Source organism: Lissotriton vulgaris, chromosome 3_1 (assembly GCF_964263255.1).
Source record: "Lissotriton vulgaris chromosome 3_1, aLisVul1.2, whole genome shotgun sequence".
Lineage (NCBI taxonomy): Eukaryota > Metazoa > Chordata > Amphibia > Caudata > Salamandridae > Lissotriton > Lissotriton vulgaris.
In genome coordinates this window covers 1851672083-1851691783 of record NC_141689.1, presented here as the reverse complement: position 1 = coordinate 1851691783, position 19701 = coordinate 1851672083, and the positions used below count along the sequence as shown (strand labels likewise).

The window sequence follows — 19701 nt, the reverse complement described above, 5'->3', positions numbered from 1 at the left end:
AAGAAGGTCTTTTTGTAGCAGTCATCTGCTTTATAAAAGTATGAAGCACACCATAACATATATTCCATATGCTGCCTTTACAATTAAGGTTACAAAGCTGTTCAAAAGGCAGGTTGTTAAGGATACACAAGGATTTGTTCTACTGGTTTTGTTTGGCTGGTAGATTTTCTGAGTACTACCTCCTGGAATTGGAAATCATTCTAAAAGGCATTGTTGTTACTACTGTTCACTTGTTACATTAGGCATGTGGTCCTCTTGGCCCCAAAGAAAATCTGATGCTTTTGACAGAAATCTTTTTTTATAATGAAGAGTGTGCTAACTCTTCCACATTCACCAAACAAATTAGAAGTTAAAATGGTAAAAAAGTAGTGCTTGAACCATCGTACATTATGTCACTATAATTCCCTATATTCCTTGGCTCAAGTCTAACCAAGAACTCTACCTGTTTTGACTTTTTTTGCTTTACGCATGGTCAAGGTCGTTAACCTTCACCCCAACAAGTTCGACAGACCTCGATGGCAAGACCAGTTGTCGGCAGTGCTTAGTTTGTACAATAATAAGTGCAGATGCCCACAAAAATGTCTTAAGAGGTCATCACCCACTGCCACTGGCTCCACCCACTGCCACCACTGGATCCAGTTATATTCACCCTACATTGCGGCTTCGATAATTATTGCTGGAGCAACATTATTGGCAAATAAATCTAAGACTAGAGGTTTTTGAGAAGCCCACAATCTAAACTTGTGTATTTAAAGGTGCTCCCCTGTGTGTTAATGAACAAAAAAGCGGCTCACTTGGTGAAATAAAGTGTTCGCCTATGATGAAATGATTCCAGACACCCATAATGTTCAGATGCATATTTCTTTCTGACATGCTAGGGTAACACTTTGACCTCAATTCATGAGGCATGAGATTAGGGCAGGGGTGACAGGCAGAATCCACATTGTGAACAATGACCACAAGTTTCTGGAAAGCGTTCTAGCAAACAAAAAGTCATAAATCTCATGAGGCAGGCACTCTGCCAGTACACTTAGCTGATTTGCCAGATGCAGTCTGCACCTCTTCCGCTCTGCTCCGCTCTGACAGGGAGTGCCAACTGCACTCAAAAGTGGTTCCGGGGGTCTGCGAAGAACGGCATCAGGCCTGAGACACCAGCACTACTAAAGCCATAAAAGGCTCTGCTGGCGCAGCTCCTGGTGAACTGCAGCAGCAGATACAGCTTTAACACTGGTGGCGCCCTGTGCAACAATGTTTGTTGGCGCCCCCCCCCTCAATGACCACCTCTGAAACAGATTCCCTCACCACCACCTTGTAACAGTGCCCCTCAAGTCTCCATATCCACTGTCAATCAGATTCATTTCGTTTTCTAGCACCACTCAGACCAGTGTAAGGTGTCAGAGCACTTTACATCAACACACATTGCATAGAGACAATCATATCTGTGTAAATCAGTGTATAGGAAATGTTACATCAGACAGGACTACAAGGTTTAGTGTAGGAGTGACATGTTATCAACACTGGTAGGCAATATAGTTTGAGTCCCTATTCTTTAAAGCACAAATTCAGAATTTAAAACTTAACATCATTGTTAGGGGTTCTCTTTAATAATAAGAATTGTGTTCTTTCCAAATGAACCCTTTTGGCAAGATTAGGATGATGAAAGACTGGGCAAAACAACATATAGGTCCCGCATATGCCTTTCAGTTGGCATGCAGCTCTTTGATAGCAGTTAATAGATCAATGTTTTATATAAAGATTTTGACTTATAAACGACAAGTAACAAAAGGAGCTCTCTTACAGAAGCAGTAACCCACTGACCTCTTTACATTATATGCAGTTTGTTAGCTGCATGGTACACGTTCTTAGCATTAGGCATTTTAACCCTCTGCGCTACCTTAAGATTAATCATAAACGTCCAATAGGCAAACCTGCGGTCTCTTTTCACGCAGACGATTAATCACCAGAGTTATCTTGACATTTTAATAGATGTCTGAAAGTTGCTGGAGGCCAGGAACACAGCAGCAAGAGCTCCTAAAATGATAATATACTTGCAAAAATGAAGCCTCCACCCCAAGACAGCACCCGGTGCGGTGGCACCGATCGCACCCCCTAGAGCCGGCCCTGTGCAGCAGCTTGATTGCAACAAGCCACCCATGTTGCGCTTAACTGTCAGCACCGGCATTAATGACTGTGTACACGGTGGCGCTGTCAGTCGAATTTAGAGATAAGGACAACACCTTTTTATTAATTCAATACACAATAAAACAAGCATTGGCATAGCAAATAGGTCTCGCATTTGGGGACTTATAAGTATTTAGTTATGCAGCACTATAGCACAATATCCTTCGTGCAACAACATCAACTGTTGCATGGCAAAACACTTAGAAGGTCCCAAAGGCGAGACCTATTGGCTATGCCAGTGCTTGTTTTCTTTTGGGAATCTGGTCACCCTATGTCAGCAGCAGCTGAGGCTTGTTCATAACTGAGCTTGTGTGACGGAGAGAAATGGGTTGAGGTGCGCTTCAGTGCAGGTGTTTCTTGGAAAGCTGCGCAGGTACAATTGTTCTGCAGTAATAGCAGCACTGTAAGTGAGACTATGGGTGTGAGACACGTCACGTGGATCGCACAGGTGTCCTCGGGCAACCGCCAGATCACCTTCTCTAACAGAAGATGATCTTATTGCTGCAGGTAGGTTCAGTTGGCTGTCACAGCATGCTGACATCTAAGCCCAAACCTCCGAGCGTTTCACTCTACCACCTACACTGGTTCTCTGTTGTGCCAGCTGTGCCTCCCAAAAGGACTAAAATTAACAGAACAGAAATCAACAAAGTAGCAGCGCTCTCCTTTGCTGCCACCAAGTGGCAGGTTTAAGCACCTACACTTGTTCTCTAATGTGCAAGAGGTCCCCTCCCCAGAGCACTGAAATAAACAGAACAGATACAACAAAGCAGCAGCGCTCTCCTTTGCTGCCACCCAGTGGCAGCTTTCAGAACTGCAAATTCTAGCTACCGTTTGGATCGCTTGAAAATGGAATGGGGAAATAAATGCATAAAAGAGTTTGTTAACATTAACCTACTTCTAGTTTAAATTACTTGAAGCTAATTAGCACCAAGAGCCCCTGAATGTCGATCTTTGTTGGTAGCCTTAGAGTCCCAGCAGCTCTAGCCAAGAGTGTGTGAAGATATATCAGTCTCATAGCTGCCAAGGTTTCAGATTGCTATGTGTGACATTTTAATAATTTTAGAGTAATTATGAGTGACATTTCAATGACTATGAGTGACACTGTCTCGTGAGCAAAATTAAGCAATGAAGAGGAGGGAAACAATAATATCAGAAATTGCACACATTTTTGGAACGAGAAACTAAGTTAACTGCTGCAAAACGTAAGAAATATAAACAACTTCCATTGATCAGACTCTAGCTAAAATTATAGAAATTAGATAAAGCAGCTTGGAAGTGGTTGAAAATGTCATTATAATCAGCTGAGTGACTCAGTCTCACTCAACAGCCACCTGAGCTATAACTAAACTGAAAAAACAAAGCAGAGACGTACTGTGTGAGTGACAGGGGCATAGGCAAACTCAGAATAAGTCTAGAATGGAGTGCATTTGCTAGTAGGTGTCTGGGTAGGCACGTGATTGAGATGAGCCACACTTCACACATAGAACTGGGTACGCTCTCAGGTATGTTTGTACTGTCTGTTTTTATTAGTTTAAATGGTTAAAGTTCTCTGTAATTTAAAATGCCCTAATAAATCGAAAGTAATCAATGGCATTTATTTGAACGCCGTGAATAAACACGGCACAGTTTGTTCTATTTAATAAGAAGCTAGTGGGGTTTGATGTGCTGTGCTATCTGCCCTGACCCGGGCAGACTGAGTGTTTCTGAAGAAGTGAAAAATCCGCTGTGGCCTTCATGTGCTGCTTCTTATCTCTTTTCCTCTACTTGTGAGGAAGAGTGACGCTCTGAACAAACAAGGAGGCCCAATGAGGGAGTGGGTGGGGGGCTCCTTTACCAAGCAATAAAAAAACCTTTCCAGTCGCTTCAGAGCCCCGCGACCTCTCCCAAGGCTTCACCGAGGAGAGATAACCGAGGTACGGTGGAAGGGAGCTGCACGTGGGGGCTCAGCCAGCATCTCAATTTCGCGCACACAGGCTCTCTCTCCCACTGACCACGACCAGTCGTACATATGGCAATAGCAAAATGTCACTAACCTCACAGAAGAAGGGCCCTCCACCTCCAGTCTGTCCAGGCGGCCCCGGTGTCACTGACTTCACTCCGCGACGATCGGCTACAGTAAGATATTTCATGATTCAAAGGGGGCGGTAATAACAATAGCTAGCACGTGGTGCCCGAGCAGATTAAAGCCGGCGGACGGTGCCGTAGTTATAGACAGCACTACCTCTAAAGATGATGACATGCTGCGCTGCCTGCAAACTATCCAGCCGCATCGAGCGCCCAAAATAAACTGCGCGCGCTTCTGCAGTGACGTCTCACCGTGATGACATTAGCCTGCTAGTAAGAGCCGAGCCGGGGCAGTTACATTCAACCAGGATACATTGTACTAAAGCTGCGTTAGCTCAGCTGAATCCCAAGCCTGCTGAAGCTGCCACAGACTCTGTTTTAATCAGGCTTGACAGTCAGGCTTGACAGTGACAACCTCAAGTACTGATAATGCACTTAGCTTTTAAATACGCTTATTTGCGTGACAATCCTTTAACATGCGGTAATGCGGAAATGTAACTAAAAATGCGTTACTGTCACACCAGATGTGTGACACTTGGCAGGGCTGCAGTCTACAGCAAACAATTCTGCAAGAGACCTTCAATAGGACACATTAGCGGCCACATGCATCAACCTATTTAGGAAGTGCAAACGGTGCGAATCGGTAAATTCGGCCGTTTGCGATTCCTAAATAAGTTTTTGGGATGCATCATACATTTTTGTGAAATTTGCTATTTTTTGCGATTCCTTAAAAGCAATGCATGATTGTTTTTCAAATTGTGAATTATCAATTAGGGGGTGCAAATTACCACGAGGTTGAACCTTGTGGTAATTTGCGAAAAGTTATGAAAATGCTCAAAAATTCATTTTTAAAACTTTCATGTTACAGACACACATGTCCTTAGGACATGTGTGTGTGAAACCAGCACTTTAAAATAAATTTCAGGGGTGCAGGGGGGGGGGGGGGGTCCTTTGGACCCCCCCTGCACCCATGGAATGCATTAACATTTTGCGAATCGCAAATAGAAATTCGCAAAATGTCAATGCCTTGCCATTGATTCCTATGGGCCTTTTGGCCCATAGGAATCAATGGGAATTGCGAAATCGCACTTTAGAATTCGCATAATCCTTGCGATTCGGTAAAAATTGCGATTTTTACAGAATCGCAAATATTATGCGAATAAAATCATGCATCCCATTTTGCGATTCCTTATTTGCGATTCCCTAAAAATCGCAAATAAGGAATCGCAAAACCTTACAATGATGAATGTGGCCGTAAAGCTCTTAAGCAGTTTCACATGGAACCAGAAGCAGTTCAGTACCTTTGATGGTCGCTAGAGACACAGTAGTCTGCGCCAACCACAAGTATTTTGAGACAGGAATGGCGATGATTTAAGGGAGCTAAATTCCAAGAACATCTGAAACTTGAACAGCGAAAATAAATTGCTACAAAAATAAGGAGCTCCAACCATGAACATGTGGAATCCTGCAGAGGGCACATAGACAATCAACCACCTCACTGTTGCTAGACTACTCTCCCTTCCCACATAAGAACCACTTAAGAAAACGTCACCCTTCCAGAGGGATCCAGCGCTATGTTAACTTGTCTCAGGGTGCTATATCTCTGCCACACACTGGTTATGTACCCTCTAGAATTGATTCAACACAAAGATGGACCTGTTAAGGAATTTCATCACTTGTATCTCTTCTTGAATACATCCTCCCTGCTACCGGGCCCTGGTAGTAAACCTTGTATTTCTATTGGAGCCCATCGTTTACTGGTTTCATCCTCGTACTATTTTTTGACCCCTATTTGTGTGAAATTGAACTTACAGAAACGCTATCTTTTTCTTTTGCACCGTGCTTGTTTCCTACATCCCTGATCACATTTTTCAAACTTTTAGCTTTTGACTGTAGGGGTTCTCTCTCGTAAACTGTAGTTGCCAAGTATAATTTCTCCTCTATTGAAGCTTCAACTGCTTCAGAATTATTCGCTTTGGCAAAAGGCGCATTGAGGAGAGGTCCCCTCTAAAAGCTTCTGCACATTGTATTGTATTGTAATTGCATTCATATAGCGCTTACTACCCCTGACGAGGCGTCAAATCATTTTTTCGGGGAGTAGCACGCTACTCCGGGACCCATAGAGGATTGGTGTTGAATTAGTATAGTGAAACATGCAAGTACATTTTAAGTGGTGGATAGGTTAGTCAGTTATTTGGATTTGGAATGATAGCAGAAGGATAGAGGAGGACAAAGGTCAGCATTTTTCTCACAATTGAGTTCCATCCATTTCACAAAAGGCAGTCACTTTCCATCTCCACTTTTGACTGGCTTCTTTCCAACAAGTCAACAAATGGCGGACTTCTGATCAGTCCAGAGTGTGACCATGTTGATGGTTGAATTCACGGACGTGTGTGCCAGGTTAGCGTGTCGTCAGGCTGCTTCAGGATGTGACTTTTAATCAGCGGGTGTGTCCTGCAAACATGAACGTGGCCACGTACCTATTCCAGGAACAGGACATTTTGCTTGTTGTGCCCATGCTCAGTGTGGCGTTGTTTTATGGGCTTTGGCTGCATGCAGCTATAAATCAGGTGTATTATTGTTCTCTGTTCTGTTATAAAATAAAAAGACTCACTAGCATATATTTTATAAATAATTGGGTCTTAAAACAATGACTGTGATGTGTAGGAGTAGCAGCAAAACAAACGATCGACTGAAGATGTAAAAATGCGTTCTGCGATCCTTGAAATAACCCCCGAGGCCATATGGGTGTTTTATTCAATGTCACAGCAATCTTTGATACTTTTTATGTTGTTTTTTAAATTCGATGAAGGGCATAAAAAATGTTATTGAAGCATTTTAAAGGAGTTGGCTTTAGAAGCTGTAAATCTGCCCTAATCTTTCTTCAAATGCTCCAATCAATCTCCGGATTGTACTGAACCGGGTCTCCTCTGTTTTTTCAAAGTTATCCACTTACAGAAGATATTAATGATTCACTTTGTATTCTTGTCTGTTGCATGTTTTTAACCAGAGTTTTATGGGTGTCTTTCATGACCACTTGATTCATATGCAATATTTTATGAGCGTGTGGATTTTTATACCTTATTTATGAACTTTTATGATTATTTTTAAATAATCGAATTAAGTATTTTGGATGAGAAAATCGCAACTAAGTCAACGAAGAGAAGCCATTTTTTAGAAGATGAACACAATAGACAAGGGCAAAGCCAGCCTGCAACAGATTGTTTATTGTCATAAACGCAGTCCATCTCTAAAACAAATCTGCGCTGGGCCTCCACGCGCGGCTTCTAAACATGGGGCCTCATTTATGAGGCTGTGCGTCACTTTTACGCCGCCGGTGCGTCACTTTTTGTGACGCACCGGCGTAAAAAATGCGCCTTGTTGCGCCATATTTACAAAGTGACGCATCAAGGTAGATGCGTCACTTTGTAAACCCCTGCGCCACATTATACCTGCGCCAGGCATAATGTATGCAAGGGGGGCGTATTGACGTAAGGAAGGGTCGTAGAAGTGACGCAGTGAAATCTATGAGATTTCACTGCGCCACTTTTAGGACGCCGTTGCGTCAAAATCCTGCGCCTGCCTCACAGCAGGCGCAGGATTTTCACATGGGGCTTTCCCCATGTGAAAGGACGCATTGCTGGAGTTGCGTCACTTGTGCGCTTACAGATACGTCAGAAATACTGACGTATCTGTAACTCCTTGCGACATGATGCGTCATACACTAAATATGACGCATCAGGAATGTCGCAAGGAGTGCGCACTGAGAAGTGACGCATCACTGCTTTCACGCAGCGATGCGTCATTTCTCATAAATGAGGCCCATGGTTTTTAACTTCAAGTAGACGTGGTTGGGCTGCAGTCCTCTGGACTTTGAGCATTTAGGGTGACGTTGCTTGGCCTTCTCTCTAGTGCGCAGAAGAAATGCACAACTGTGAATTTGCACCTTCAGTGCAAGCCCTGTATTTTTTCCAATTTTTGAACTGGCTTTCCAAACATTTGGAGGCAAATTATCAGTGATGTGCATACATATATACTGCAGCACTAGACTGTTGCTCAAAGAACCTATGTGCAAGACACTGTAACACAGAAGTCACCACATTCGTATAGACGTCCTTCAGAGGGCCTCCCCGTGTTTGGAAAGAATGTCACACCCATGACTGGTTGTATGTCAAAATACTGAGATCAGTAATATTGACCTGCTCATACATCATAAGAATATCTACTACCAACATATTGTCAAGAAGAGGTTATGTAGAAAAGTATACATGTGTTATTCGTAAATAAGCGTATACTAAATTCTCCAATATTTTGGTAGTCAGTATTGGGGAACTGATGTAAGTGAATGTCGATATTACCAACTCAGGGTCATATTTACAAGCCCCTTGCTTTGACGGTGCATGATCTTTTTTTTACGCACTCCCAGCGCATACTGACGCTCCATATTTACAAGGCCACGTAAAGCCACCCTGCATGGCTTTTCATGGGCTTGTAAATACGGCACCTTTCACGCAGCACTTTGCGTGAAAGGGGAGTACCATGTGTGTTGCAGTGGATGTTTCACGCAGCACCCATAGATTCTGTCGTATTCTCAGATTTACAACAAGGTTTTTTTCCTTATATAAGTGCTGCATTCTGCAGCCCGCATAGAAAGAGGAAAAAACCTCACTTCATTGTTTTTGCGGAGGAAGGGAGACCTTCCTGCACACAAACAATCTCCCCTAAAACCCAGACACCCTTGCACCATGGCACAATGATGCCTGCGTTGGCGCATGGCAGCCACTTGTGCACCATCACAGGGAAAAGCACAGGAATGCAACATGTTGTAAATATGACGCATCTCTGTGTTTTGAAAGTGACACAGCGCAACGCAGCCAAATGGCTTGCAGTGCAGTGCTGCATCACTTTCTTGCAAATATACCCCTTAGTATTTTGCAAAATGAACAATTGATGGACGGAATGCAGAATAATGTCATACATTCACCCCAGTACAGAGATCTGGGCCTAAATTCATCGTTGTTTTGCTCACCATGCCATTCCAGATTGGACAAAGCCATAAGCAAATCAGTCTTGACCCTGCGCCCAATGGGAACAGTCCAGCCCTAACTGCTAGACCAGGTCGACTCTGGACTGGAAACAAGCATCCTAGGACCGGTTCGGGCTTTCAGCCCTCATCAGCCAGGATAGCTTGACTCCAGTGGCATGGAGAGCACTGGACCCACATCTGAGCATACCTGTCCCACTCGGGGTGACGAATGCAAAAAGAACAATTGATGGACAGAATGCAGAACAATGTCATACATTCACCAGAGTACAGAGATCTGGGCCTAAATCCATATTTTCTTTGTTCACCATGCCATTCCAGTTTGGACCCAGCCAAATGCAAATAAGTCTTGACCCTGCGCCCAATGGGAAGAGTCCAGCCCGAACTGCCAGGCCAGGCCCTCCCTGGACTAGAAACAAGCATCCTAGGACCAGTTTCGGCTTTTCAGCCATCATCAGCCAGGATAGTATAACTTCAGTGTCATGAAGAGCACGGGACCCACGTCTGGGCATACCTGTCCCACTCGGGGTACATTTACCCCAGTACAGAGATCTGGGCCTAAATTTATAATTTTATTTTCTCACCATGCCATTCCAGTTTGAACCCAGCCATATGCAAATCAGTCTTGACCCTGCGCCCAATGAGAACAGTCCAGCCCGAACTGCCAGGCCAGGCCCTCCCTGGACTGGAAACAAGCAACTAGGACTGGTTTCGGGCTGTCAGCCCTCATCAGCCAGGAAAGCTTGACTCCAGTAGCATGTAGAGCAAGGGACCCACGTCTGGGCATACCCATCCCACTCGGGTGACAAATGCAAAAAGAACAATTGATGGACAGAATGCAGAACAATGCCATACATTCACCAAAGTACAGAGATCTGGGCCTAAATCCATCATTGTTTTTCTCACCATGCCATTCCAGTTTGGACCCAGCCATATGCAAATAAGTCTTGACCCTACGCCCAATGGGAACAGTCCAGCCCGAACTGCCAGGCCCTCCCTGGACTGGAAACAAGCAACTAGGACTAGTTTCGGGCTGTCAGCCCGCATCAGCCAGGAAAGCTTGACTCCAGTGGCATCGAGAGCACATGACCCAAATCTGGGTATACCGTCCCACTCGGGCTGACAAATGCAAAAAGAACAATTGAGGGACAGAATACAGAACTATGTCATACATTTACCCCAGAACAGAGATCTGGGCCTAAATCTATCATTTTTTTGCTTACCATGCCATTCCAATTTGAACCCAGCAATATGCTAATCAGTCTTGACCCTGCGCCCAATGGGAACAGTCCAGACCGAACTGCCAGACCAGGTCCTCCCTGGGCTAGAAACAAGCATCTAGGACCGGTTTCGGGCTTTCAGGCCTCATCAGCCAAGATAGCTTGACTCCAATGGCACGGAGAGCACGGGACCCACGTCTGGGCATACCCGTTCCACTCGGGGTAACAAATGCAAAAAGAACAATTGATGGATAGAATGCAGAACAATGTCATGCATTCAGCCCAGTGCAGAGATCTTGGCCTAAATCCATCGTTTTTTTGCTCACCATTCCATTCCAGTTTAGACCCAGCCATATGCAAATCAGTCTTGACCCTGTGCCCAATGGGAAGAGTTCAGCCCGAACTGCTAGGTCAGGTTCTCCCTGGACTAGACACAAGCATCCTAGGACTGGTTTCTGGCTTTCAGCCCTCATCAGCCAGGATAGCTTGAATCCAGTGGCATGGAGAGCACAGGACCCACATCTGGGTATACCAGTCCCACTCAGGTGACAAATACAAAAAGAACAATTGATGGACAGAATGCAGAACAATGTCATACATTCACCCCAGTACAGAGATCTGGGCCTAAATCCATTGTTGTTTTGCTCACCATGCCTTTCCAGTTTGGACCCAGCCATATGCAAATCAGTTTTGACCCTGTGCCCAATGGAAACAATCCAACCCGAACTTCCAGGCCAGGTCCTCCCTGGACTGGAAACAAGCATCCAAGGACCGGTTTCATGCTTTCAGCGCTCATCAGCCAGGATAGCTTGACTCCAGTGACATGGAGAGCACGGGACCCACGTCTGGGCATATCCGTCCCACTCGGGGTGACAAATGCAAAAAATTATTTTGGTAGCGCACCCCATTAACAGTGGTGTTAGAAACTACAGTCACATTATCAAGAAAGAACAAACACAAATCACAAAACCAAAGTTTAAGCCAGTTCTTCATAATGCAGAATATGATAACGTTTTGCACTGCAGAAAGGAGACACTTTATGGCAAGCCTGAAAATAACAAGCAACTCAATTTTGTAGAAAAAAAAATTGAGGCATAACTACGTTTGCTAAGGTTCAAAGCAATCTTAAGTAGGAAAGCAAATGTATCTTTTTAACATATGGATTTTTGTGTAACCCAGATATCATGCTGCACATATCTTTTTGCAAACGACCCTAACGCAAAAAAAAGTCGAAAAACGACCTTTAAAAAAATGAATTTTACTTTTCACAATCATAAACATGTTTGGATTCAGCATCATCAATTGATAGTGGAATGTGCAGCAGAATATGTGTTTTCTGATCTGACCATCCACAACTGCTGCCTCTGACACTGTTGATCAGAAGCTATTTTCAGGTCTCCAACCACCCCAGGTTTCTGCTCCAATGAGGATCCAGTGAGGATCTCTTTTTACTTGCTGGCCCCTCCTTCTACATGCCATGGTGCTCTCATGCATCAAATCGCATTCACTTCCAAGTCGCAAGACCCGTCAGAGGTAGTCCACGGCCCCTTATCTTTACCTTGTACATTGATTTCCTCATTGGCCATTTCTGTCAACCCCCTTGGGAATGTATCCCTTTCTACACCTATGAACTCCAAACTTTCATAACCAGTGCCTGTTGTAGAACTATTAGCTGATAGCACCCACTGTCACAGCTCAACCAGCTCACAAATGGAATCCACTACTGCCCATCAACTACCCCCCTAACAATAATGTCCCCACCCCCTTACCCTAACACCGTTCATCCCTAGCACTGCACTCGCATCTTCGATATCCACTTTGTCCACAATATGAGACTTTTTAACTTTATTCTGGCGATCATCAACTGTGTTCACTGACAGAATACACTCTCACATCTCCTTTCAGATAGCCTGGTCTGGACTTCACCAAGCTGGACTATGTGAACAGTCCAATTCTAGGCCGGTTGCACTTCAACCTTCCCAGAAAGACCTGAAATATGTCACCCATGCCTTACTCACCTCCAACACTTTACAGCTCTCTTCCTCATTGAACTTGCTGGGTTTCAGCTGACACATATCCCTCTACACATTTTTAAATACCATCTTTAAATTTCCCAGCAGCTCTGGCTGCTCCTTCTTTCCCAGTAAATCATCGGATTCACTCCCACCCAGGCACTCATCCCTATTGTGAACTAGCACCAACTCTTTTGTATCTCCATCAAGCAACTATCATTCAGTCTGCTGGTGCCCTCCCACTAAAATGCCCAATCCCCTGTTGACAGGAAAGAGTTATCAGACTCCAAAGAAAACAAGTAACTGCAGTTCCACCTACTTCTTATTGATGGACTATGAGTGGGCACAAATTACTTTCATATTTCACTATACTAATTTAACACTAATCCTTCTAGGGTTCTGGAGTAGCGTGCTACTCACGGAAAAAGCACTTCGACGCCACATCAGGGGTAGTAAGCGCTATATAAATGCAATTATAATACAATACAATACAGTGTCTACTTGAAGTCAAGTCAAGTCAAGTCAAAGAATTTATATAGCGCACTACATACCCAGAGGGTCTCAAGGCGCTTAGGAAGGAGAGGAGGATTACTTGTCAAATATCCACGTTTTAAGTTGCTTTCTGAATGCCCAGTCAGCAAGTAAGAAGCAAATGTAGGCGCTACAATACCACAGGTGAGGGAGGAAGCAGGGGGAGCGACCACTCGCGTTAGGCTACTGATTCCACCAGACTGAATTGATTCCAGGTGCCCACTCATGCTTGTTGCAGTTCGTAAGGTACCCTGACTCTCTCATCGCCCCTACCAATTTCACCTGTTCTTTGTAACCATTTCTAGCAATCTCCTCTCACACTGCAGTAGTATTATCTGTTGTCTTTCAGTGTTCAGCCTGATTCAAAATGTTTTTTATCCAAGCAGATGTGTCTTTCCCCTGTTTTACTCCTACATTTTTAGGGGAAACCACACCTTCTCATGGGAAATGCTTTGTGAATCAAGCCCATTATGTCTGTGTTGGTTTTATATATATATATATATATATATACGTCCCTTTTTCTGACATACTTCACCAGTTAGCCTAAATATTTCCACTTCATTTAGAACCCATAGAGGCATGGTGGAACTATGCATTGAAAACAATGAGTAAGCTAGACTCCAGGAAAATAATATTCTCAGACTTGGTGTGCACATTTAGGTCAAGCGTGGTCTGTTGGTGGGTGGAAATTATGCAGTCTTGTGGTCATTCTCTGCACCATTGACAGAGTGGGGAAAACAGAAGAAACAGTGAGTTCAAAATGAGGATCTTTGGTGTAGCAGTGGCACCTTGTGCCCTGGTGCAAATGGGAAAAATAGCCCTACTGTGTGCTAGTTAACTAGTAACATACAGCAATAATCAGAGATAAGTGGGCCCTTAGAACCTCAGGATCTACCATTGTTGCACCACTGACATCCAACCCCTGATGAGGAAGAGTCCTCACAAAATGCTTCTCTGAGCTCTCACCCCAACTAACAAGTATTGCAGACATAGTATTCCCCTCCCTCTGCCCAGCCCCTGTTAAGATTCTCAGTAACTAGTATGGTGCCTAGAAGACAGTTTTCCAGGTGTTCAAAGCTGTATCCCTTTTCATATGAAGAGATGATCCTCTTTCCTAGATTTAGGACCAACGTGTAACTTTTGGTTTATAAAGTCTATCTTAATTTCCAGGAACAGAAAAATCCAAGGACTGCAGCAAATATTTTGACTGATTCAATGTGGCAGCACTAAAGTGGTCATGTAGCCACTGGGCATGTCCATAGGGAGGATATGTACGAATCGGCGGGGAGGAGTAGAAGTTTTGTAGGGTTCACTCTGTTTCCATATTTATAATGTCCATAATCAAAGGGATGTGAGTGCTACTGGTCTGTAGGGGTCTAGGGATTCTTAGTGTCGACCCGAAACCCTCAACCAGTCTCTGCCATTGGTGGCGCAGGTTATCATCACTGTGGTGTGGGCGGTGTCATCATTGGGTTTCACACCTAGGTACTCGCTTCCCTAGGTGAGTACTGCCTCCTTTCGAGGGAAAGTAGCTTTAATAAGGGTGGAGTATATAGAGGGAAGGTTAAAAATGAAGTGATAATGTTTTTAGGACGTGTTACCTATCCCAACGACACACCACGGTGGTGAGTACCTACACCACCAATGGCAGAGATTGTGGAGGGCTTTGGGTCAACACTGAGAATACCTAGACCCCTACAGACCAGTAGCGCTCACTCCCCTTTGATAATGGCCACAGGGAGGATATTCGAGCAGTATTAAATGTATGTGATTCTGTGCACGTACACTCACTCCTGGAAGGTACAAAAATACATCAGATGTGCCACTCACGTCGGAGTTAGATCTTACGCTGTCATGACATCCTTGGTGTCGCAATTATTGCTGCTGCCACGCTGCATGGCATACGCGAGTCACGCTTCTGTGAATGTAGAATTGCTGATGCCTGATAAAGGTGCTTGCATAGATATGCACTACAAAGTTGATGAGGTCTAAACAATTATGTGCGGCAACAGTCACATTTAGGGAGTAAAGTGCTCGTTTTTACAGCTACAGTGTCACTTACTTTCTGGGATAGGTTAGGTACTCATCTTTCCCAAGGGAAATAACTTATCAGTGATTTTACGAATGTAAAAAGGAAACAATTTTGGGGGAAAACAAGACAACAGTACTGCTAAATTGTCTCGACTGAGGACTTCTCAGAAGAATACTGTTAAAGATTTGATTTTTTTTACAGTTGCGACGAATCGTGAGGTGAAATGGTACGGAGTGTTTGGCCAGAAAACTAGACAGAATGGAGCCCAAGATTTCCTGCTGACAAAGCAGCCAGAAACCATGCGCTGCCATTCAAACACATGCCTGGCGTGGTTCTGTATGACTTCTGCGATGACAGGAAAAGGAATCAACGTAGAACCACATCACTTCCAGGTTCACGGAGATGACGTGTCTATCATCAGGCTTAGCCCTTCAGCGCCCACTGTTGAGTGAATCCCATACACATAATTTCACTTATTGTAAGGTTATGTTTATGTCAGCTAAATCGTCCCTTATCTGTAAAGGAACAATTTACTATTGACGTTACCTCATATTTATTTTTGCTGTACATTTTTCACCTTTACCCTTACTTTCTTCTATTTCTAACACTCCGATGTTGCTGCCTTCTTCTTTCAGTGTTGCCGTTTCATGCTTTATTGTTAATATATCGCTGTTAGGCTGGGCCTACAGAGACAGATTAAGGGCATAAAGGAAGTATGGAGTGACGATCCGAGAGTGTTTCGAGATTGCATCTAGACAGTCGCTACAAATAGCATTTACACCAGCTCTTCTATTCCCAAAAAATAGAAAAAAACAAGTTTAAAAAAAAAAGTTTTGAAATTATGTATGTGTGGTATAGCACTGGCAAAACACATTCTTCTTTAGATGGCTACACCCACAAACTATATTATAATTATGTTAATGTTCTGAACAGAAAATCCCCAAAGGCGGACTCACAGTACAATCGGTGCTTAGACCCTGAAGGTTTGTAAACAGCATTTGTTCTAAACCGTTTCCATAGCCCCTGGAGAAAGGATGATTTTATTTGATTCTAATTTGCAACATTTTATAACAGGATTACACAGATTCTGATCTGCCTCGCCACGGTCCATACATTGTGGTGGCTTTCTATAAAATTAAACAAAGATGTTAAATCCCAGTGCAAAAGAGACAGTAGAATATGGGTTAGTGATCAAGTATAAGGCCATGTAGTGCCAAAAGCAGAGGGATGGGTCCAGGGGTGTAGCTTGGTCAAAAAGATGGGAGGAGGGGGATGGCGGGGGGGGGGGGGGGGGGGGGGGGGTTGAGATTTAGATTTCCCAACTATCATTCTGGGATATTTTGTTAAACCACAATATATGAGAAGCAGGACTTGAGGGGGGCTTAATAGGAAGTAGAAAGAGAGAAGAGTGTGGATGTTAGGGGCACTTAAAACACAAAATTTTTCGAACTAATCAAAACCTTTTAAAACCTTCAAAACAGAGAAGAGAGCGAGTGCATGTGTTTTTAGGTTTTGCCTGGCGAAAGCTGCGCTTTCTGCGCAGCTTTTTCGCGCAGGCGAAAACCTGATGAGAAGTGTAGTGTGGCTTTGTTCGGCCCTCGTCGTTGATTGGCTGGCTCCGTAAACGGAGCCTTGCCATTGGACGAGGGGCCTGTCCGTCAATGCCGGACCAGACACGGGGGCGTTCCCGACATTCTTTGGCTTTTGCCGACGTCACGGGACGCCGGGAACGCCCCCGTGTCTGGTCCGGCATTGCCGGCACTTCTGCGTCTCTCCTAACCCCGTGACTGGCCGGCCGGCCAATCCTAGCGCGGCCGGCCGGAAGTGCCCGCCCCCGGCAGCCCGGGGGAAGAAGGAGAGGAAGACGGCAAGCACTATGGCGGCGCCCGCGGGGAGACCGGAGAAGTGCCTCTCCAACCTGCCGCTCTGTCTGGGCTGCCCAGCCTGTCGCTGCTCGCCTCCCAGACCGATCGAGAAGTGCCGCCGTCGCAAGGTGCAGGTGAGTCGATTTATTTGTTTGTTTTTTTCCCTCCTCCCCTACCCTCCGAGCCCCTGCCCCAACCTGTCTTCCTCCTCGTGGCCGGGGCTATGTTTAGGGGCGCTAGGCCGCCCGCATGGCCGGGCTTTGTGTGCCGGTTACGGGATGCCTGGGAGATCCACGGAGGCTCTTGAGCCCCTGCGGGGGGATACAGGGGGTCCGCTTTGTGTCCCACCGCTGGCTGCAGTCTGCTCGAATGTTTTTATTGCTGCCCGCATTGCCCCTGCAGCTTTCTGCTGATGTGTTGGCTTTGTGTGCCGGTTACGGGATGCCTGGGAGATCCACGGAGGCTCTTGAGCCCCTGCGGGGGGATACAGGGGGTCCGCTTTGTGTCCCACCGCTGGCTGCAGTCTGCTCGAATGTTTTTATTGCTGCCCGCATTGCCCCTGCAGCTTTCTGCTGATGTGTTTTACAGCTGGGAACCGGCGCTCGCTGGTCACATACCGAAGATTAATGGCGGCTTAAGTAATAGCGCTAATTACCTCATTTCTCTGGGCTCGCCGATGCAAATGGAGAAGTCGGGCCCAGTCAGCAGAATATGCATTGGATTTCCGTTGCACTGTCCCCCTGTTCCCCCACGGAGCATCAATTCTCTTGAATATTGCCGGCTCTCTATAATTGGATGCAAAATGGCATTATTTTATTACCATTAAATGGATGTGTTAGGTTCACGCTTTCAGTCCTTGACTTTGTTTGTGGAAAAGAGCGATATTTATTAATTTGTTGACTGCTGTGCCCAGAGTCGATGACTTTTCTCACAGTGCATGTTGTACATTATTTTGAGAGAAAACATTGTTCATGAAGTTTTGGGATCCCACCCCTGCTCAGAGCGTTGTTTGTTGTCAGGTGTTCACAGCTTAGCAAATTTAGGAATTTAATTGGTCTCATGTCCTGATAGGGGTAATAATACTGGGGGTGTGCTACCGCGCTATCCAACCACCGTACGTCCTTTGTTCTGCAGTGAGGAGCAGTGAAGAAGTTCGGGGTCCAGAACGTAATATCCGGTGTTTCTACACTGAAATGGCAGGTTAAGTGATATTGCTCCAGAGTAAGCTAACGTTCACCAGTTTCGACAGCTTTGGGTTTCCTCACATATACTTTCCCAGAACCCATCATGGCGTATTGTGCACAGTGCCAGAGGCGTGGGTGCAGTGTTCGTTTGACTGCTGCCTCCGCTCGGAACTCCTTCACGTTTTCTCGAGAGCCTGCGTGTAACTCTGCAGGCTTAGATATTTATTTGAAATGTTTTACATAGCGCTGGCTAGACCGGGAGGTATCACAGCGCTTTACATGAACAGAAGCAACGTGAAAGCCCTCCCTGTGCACGTGACCCGATGGGGCCCTGGAATGCCGCATACTTGCCGTGGTTTAGCAAAGACCACTGAACAGCAGGTGTTGGGGATTACATATTAATTTAGTGCTAGTTGGAGACGGCTCTAAAGAGACACCTGTACGGTGTTGTTAACCTGTTCTCTCTATGGAAACAGGTATTAAAGTGTTGTTTTAAGAAGCTCACTAACAAAGAGCGAACATTCGGAACTCTATTGTGCTCATTATGCGCAGTAAGTTTTTTACTCCTGCAAATCTTCCAGTTTGTCGTATAGTTAGGTGATATTTGTCGGCATTCTCCAAAACTGAGTGGCACCTATCCGTATCTTACCCGCATGAACAGTATTTTTCAAGCCTAGATAAGTAACAGATATTGTGGAAATCCATCAAAAGTCGGTATTTTGTCATTTGAAACCTAATTTGAAATAACTTAATTAGGAAATCGCTTCAAATGTATTTTAAATCTATCCAAACTATTCCTATATTTTTTTTTCACAGCTAACAAGGTTATTGCCTTTGTTAAGATGACCGGACACAGGTAGGTTTACAACTTCATTTTATTTAAGTCATCAGGTACAACACACCAGCAGGAGCGAAAGTCACAGCTTCCGTTCAGGTTTCAAGGTAACCAGTTTGCCAGTTGACTATCAGCTGCCATTCTAGAACTCCAGCTGATGTCACAGGGTGAGCACGTGCCAGAGGACGCGCGGTGGACAACGGAAGCCTACAAGGGACACAGTATAGGAAATAGGTTATACATAGCTCAACACATCTCCTTCCCAAAGGAAGTTAACAATAGAATAGTGGTGGGAGGTAACACCCCCCCATAGTTAGTCGCACGCAAAGTCTTTGAACTTGCTTGGCATAGCTACAGTACGTCCGCATCTACTGGTGGTGGTTTTGGCAGTGGTGGTACCGCTTCCAGACTCCAGTTCTTCTTCAGAAAATGCTTTACTTTCTGCCCCGGATGCGTCCGTAGTTTCGCTGCTGCTGAGATCAGTTTTCCTCAATGTACTCTATTTGCTCCTGATTTGGAGGGGCCCTGTCTTCCTGTTCCTTCCTCTCTGCCCTCTCTTCTTCCAACACATCTTTATACAGCCAATCAAAGTTCATTTGTCTGTCAAAGTCCCTACGATCTCCCTCTTCCACTGGTTTGTTCGTATACAACGCCTCTTCTTTTCCGTTTTCTATACTGTTCTTCTTCTCGCATTTAGATAGTGCAGATGTATGCCACACTTTCCCATCGCTGA

The 19701-nt window shown here is 44.9% G+C and overlaps 1 protein-coding gene across 2 annotated transcripts in view; it reads left to right on the top strand.

Moving 5' to 3' along the window:
- The window catches only part of TMEM154 (transmembrane protein 154), a 130478-nt gene extending 113975 nt beyond the window's left edge, over positions 1 to 16503 (top strand). Inside the window, exon 6 of one of the 2 annotated variants that reach the window (XM_086963299.1) lies at positions 15286 to 16503. In XM_086963299.1, coding sequence (XP_086819425.1) covers positions 15286 to 15301 — 16 coding nt within the window. In that variant the 3' untranslated portion in view covers positions 15302 to 16503. The remainder of the gene's footprint in view (positions 1 to 15285) is intronic. The other variant, XM_086963300.1, reaches the window with a different exon arrangement.
- Positions 16504 to 19701: the final 3198 nt, after the last annotated feature.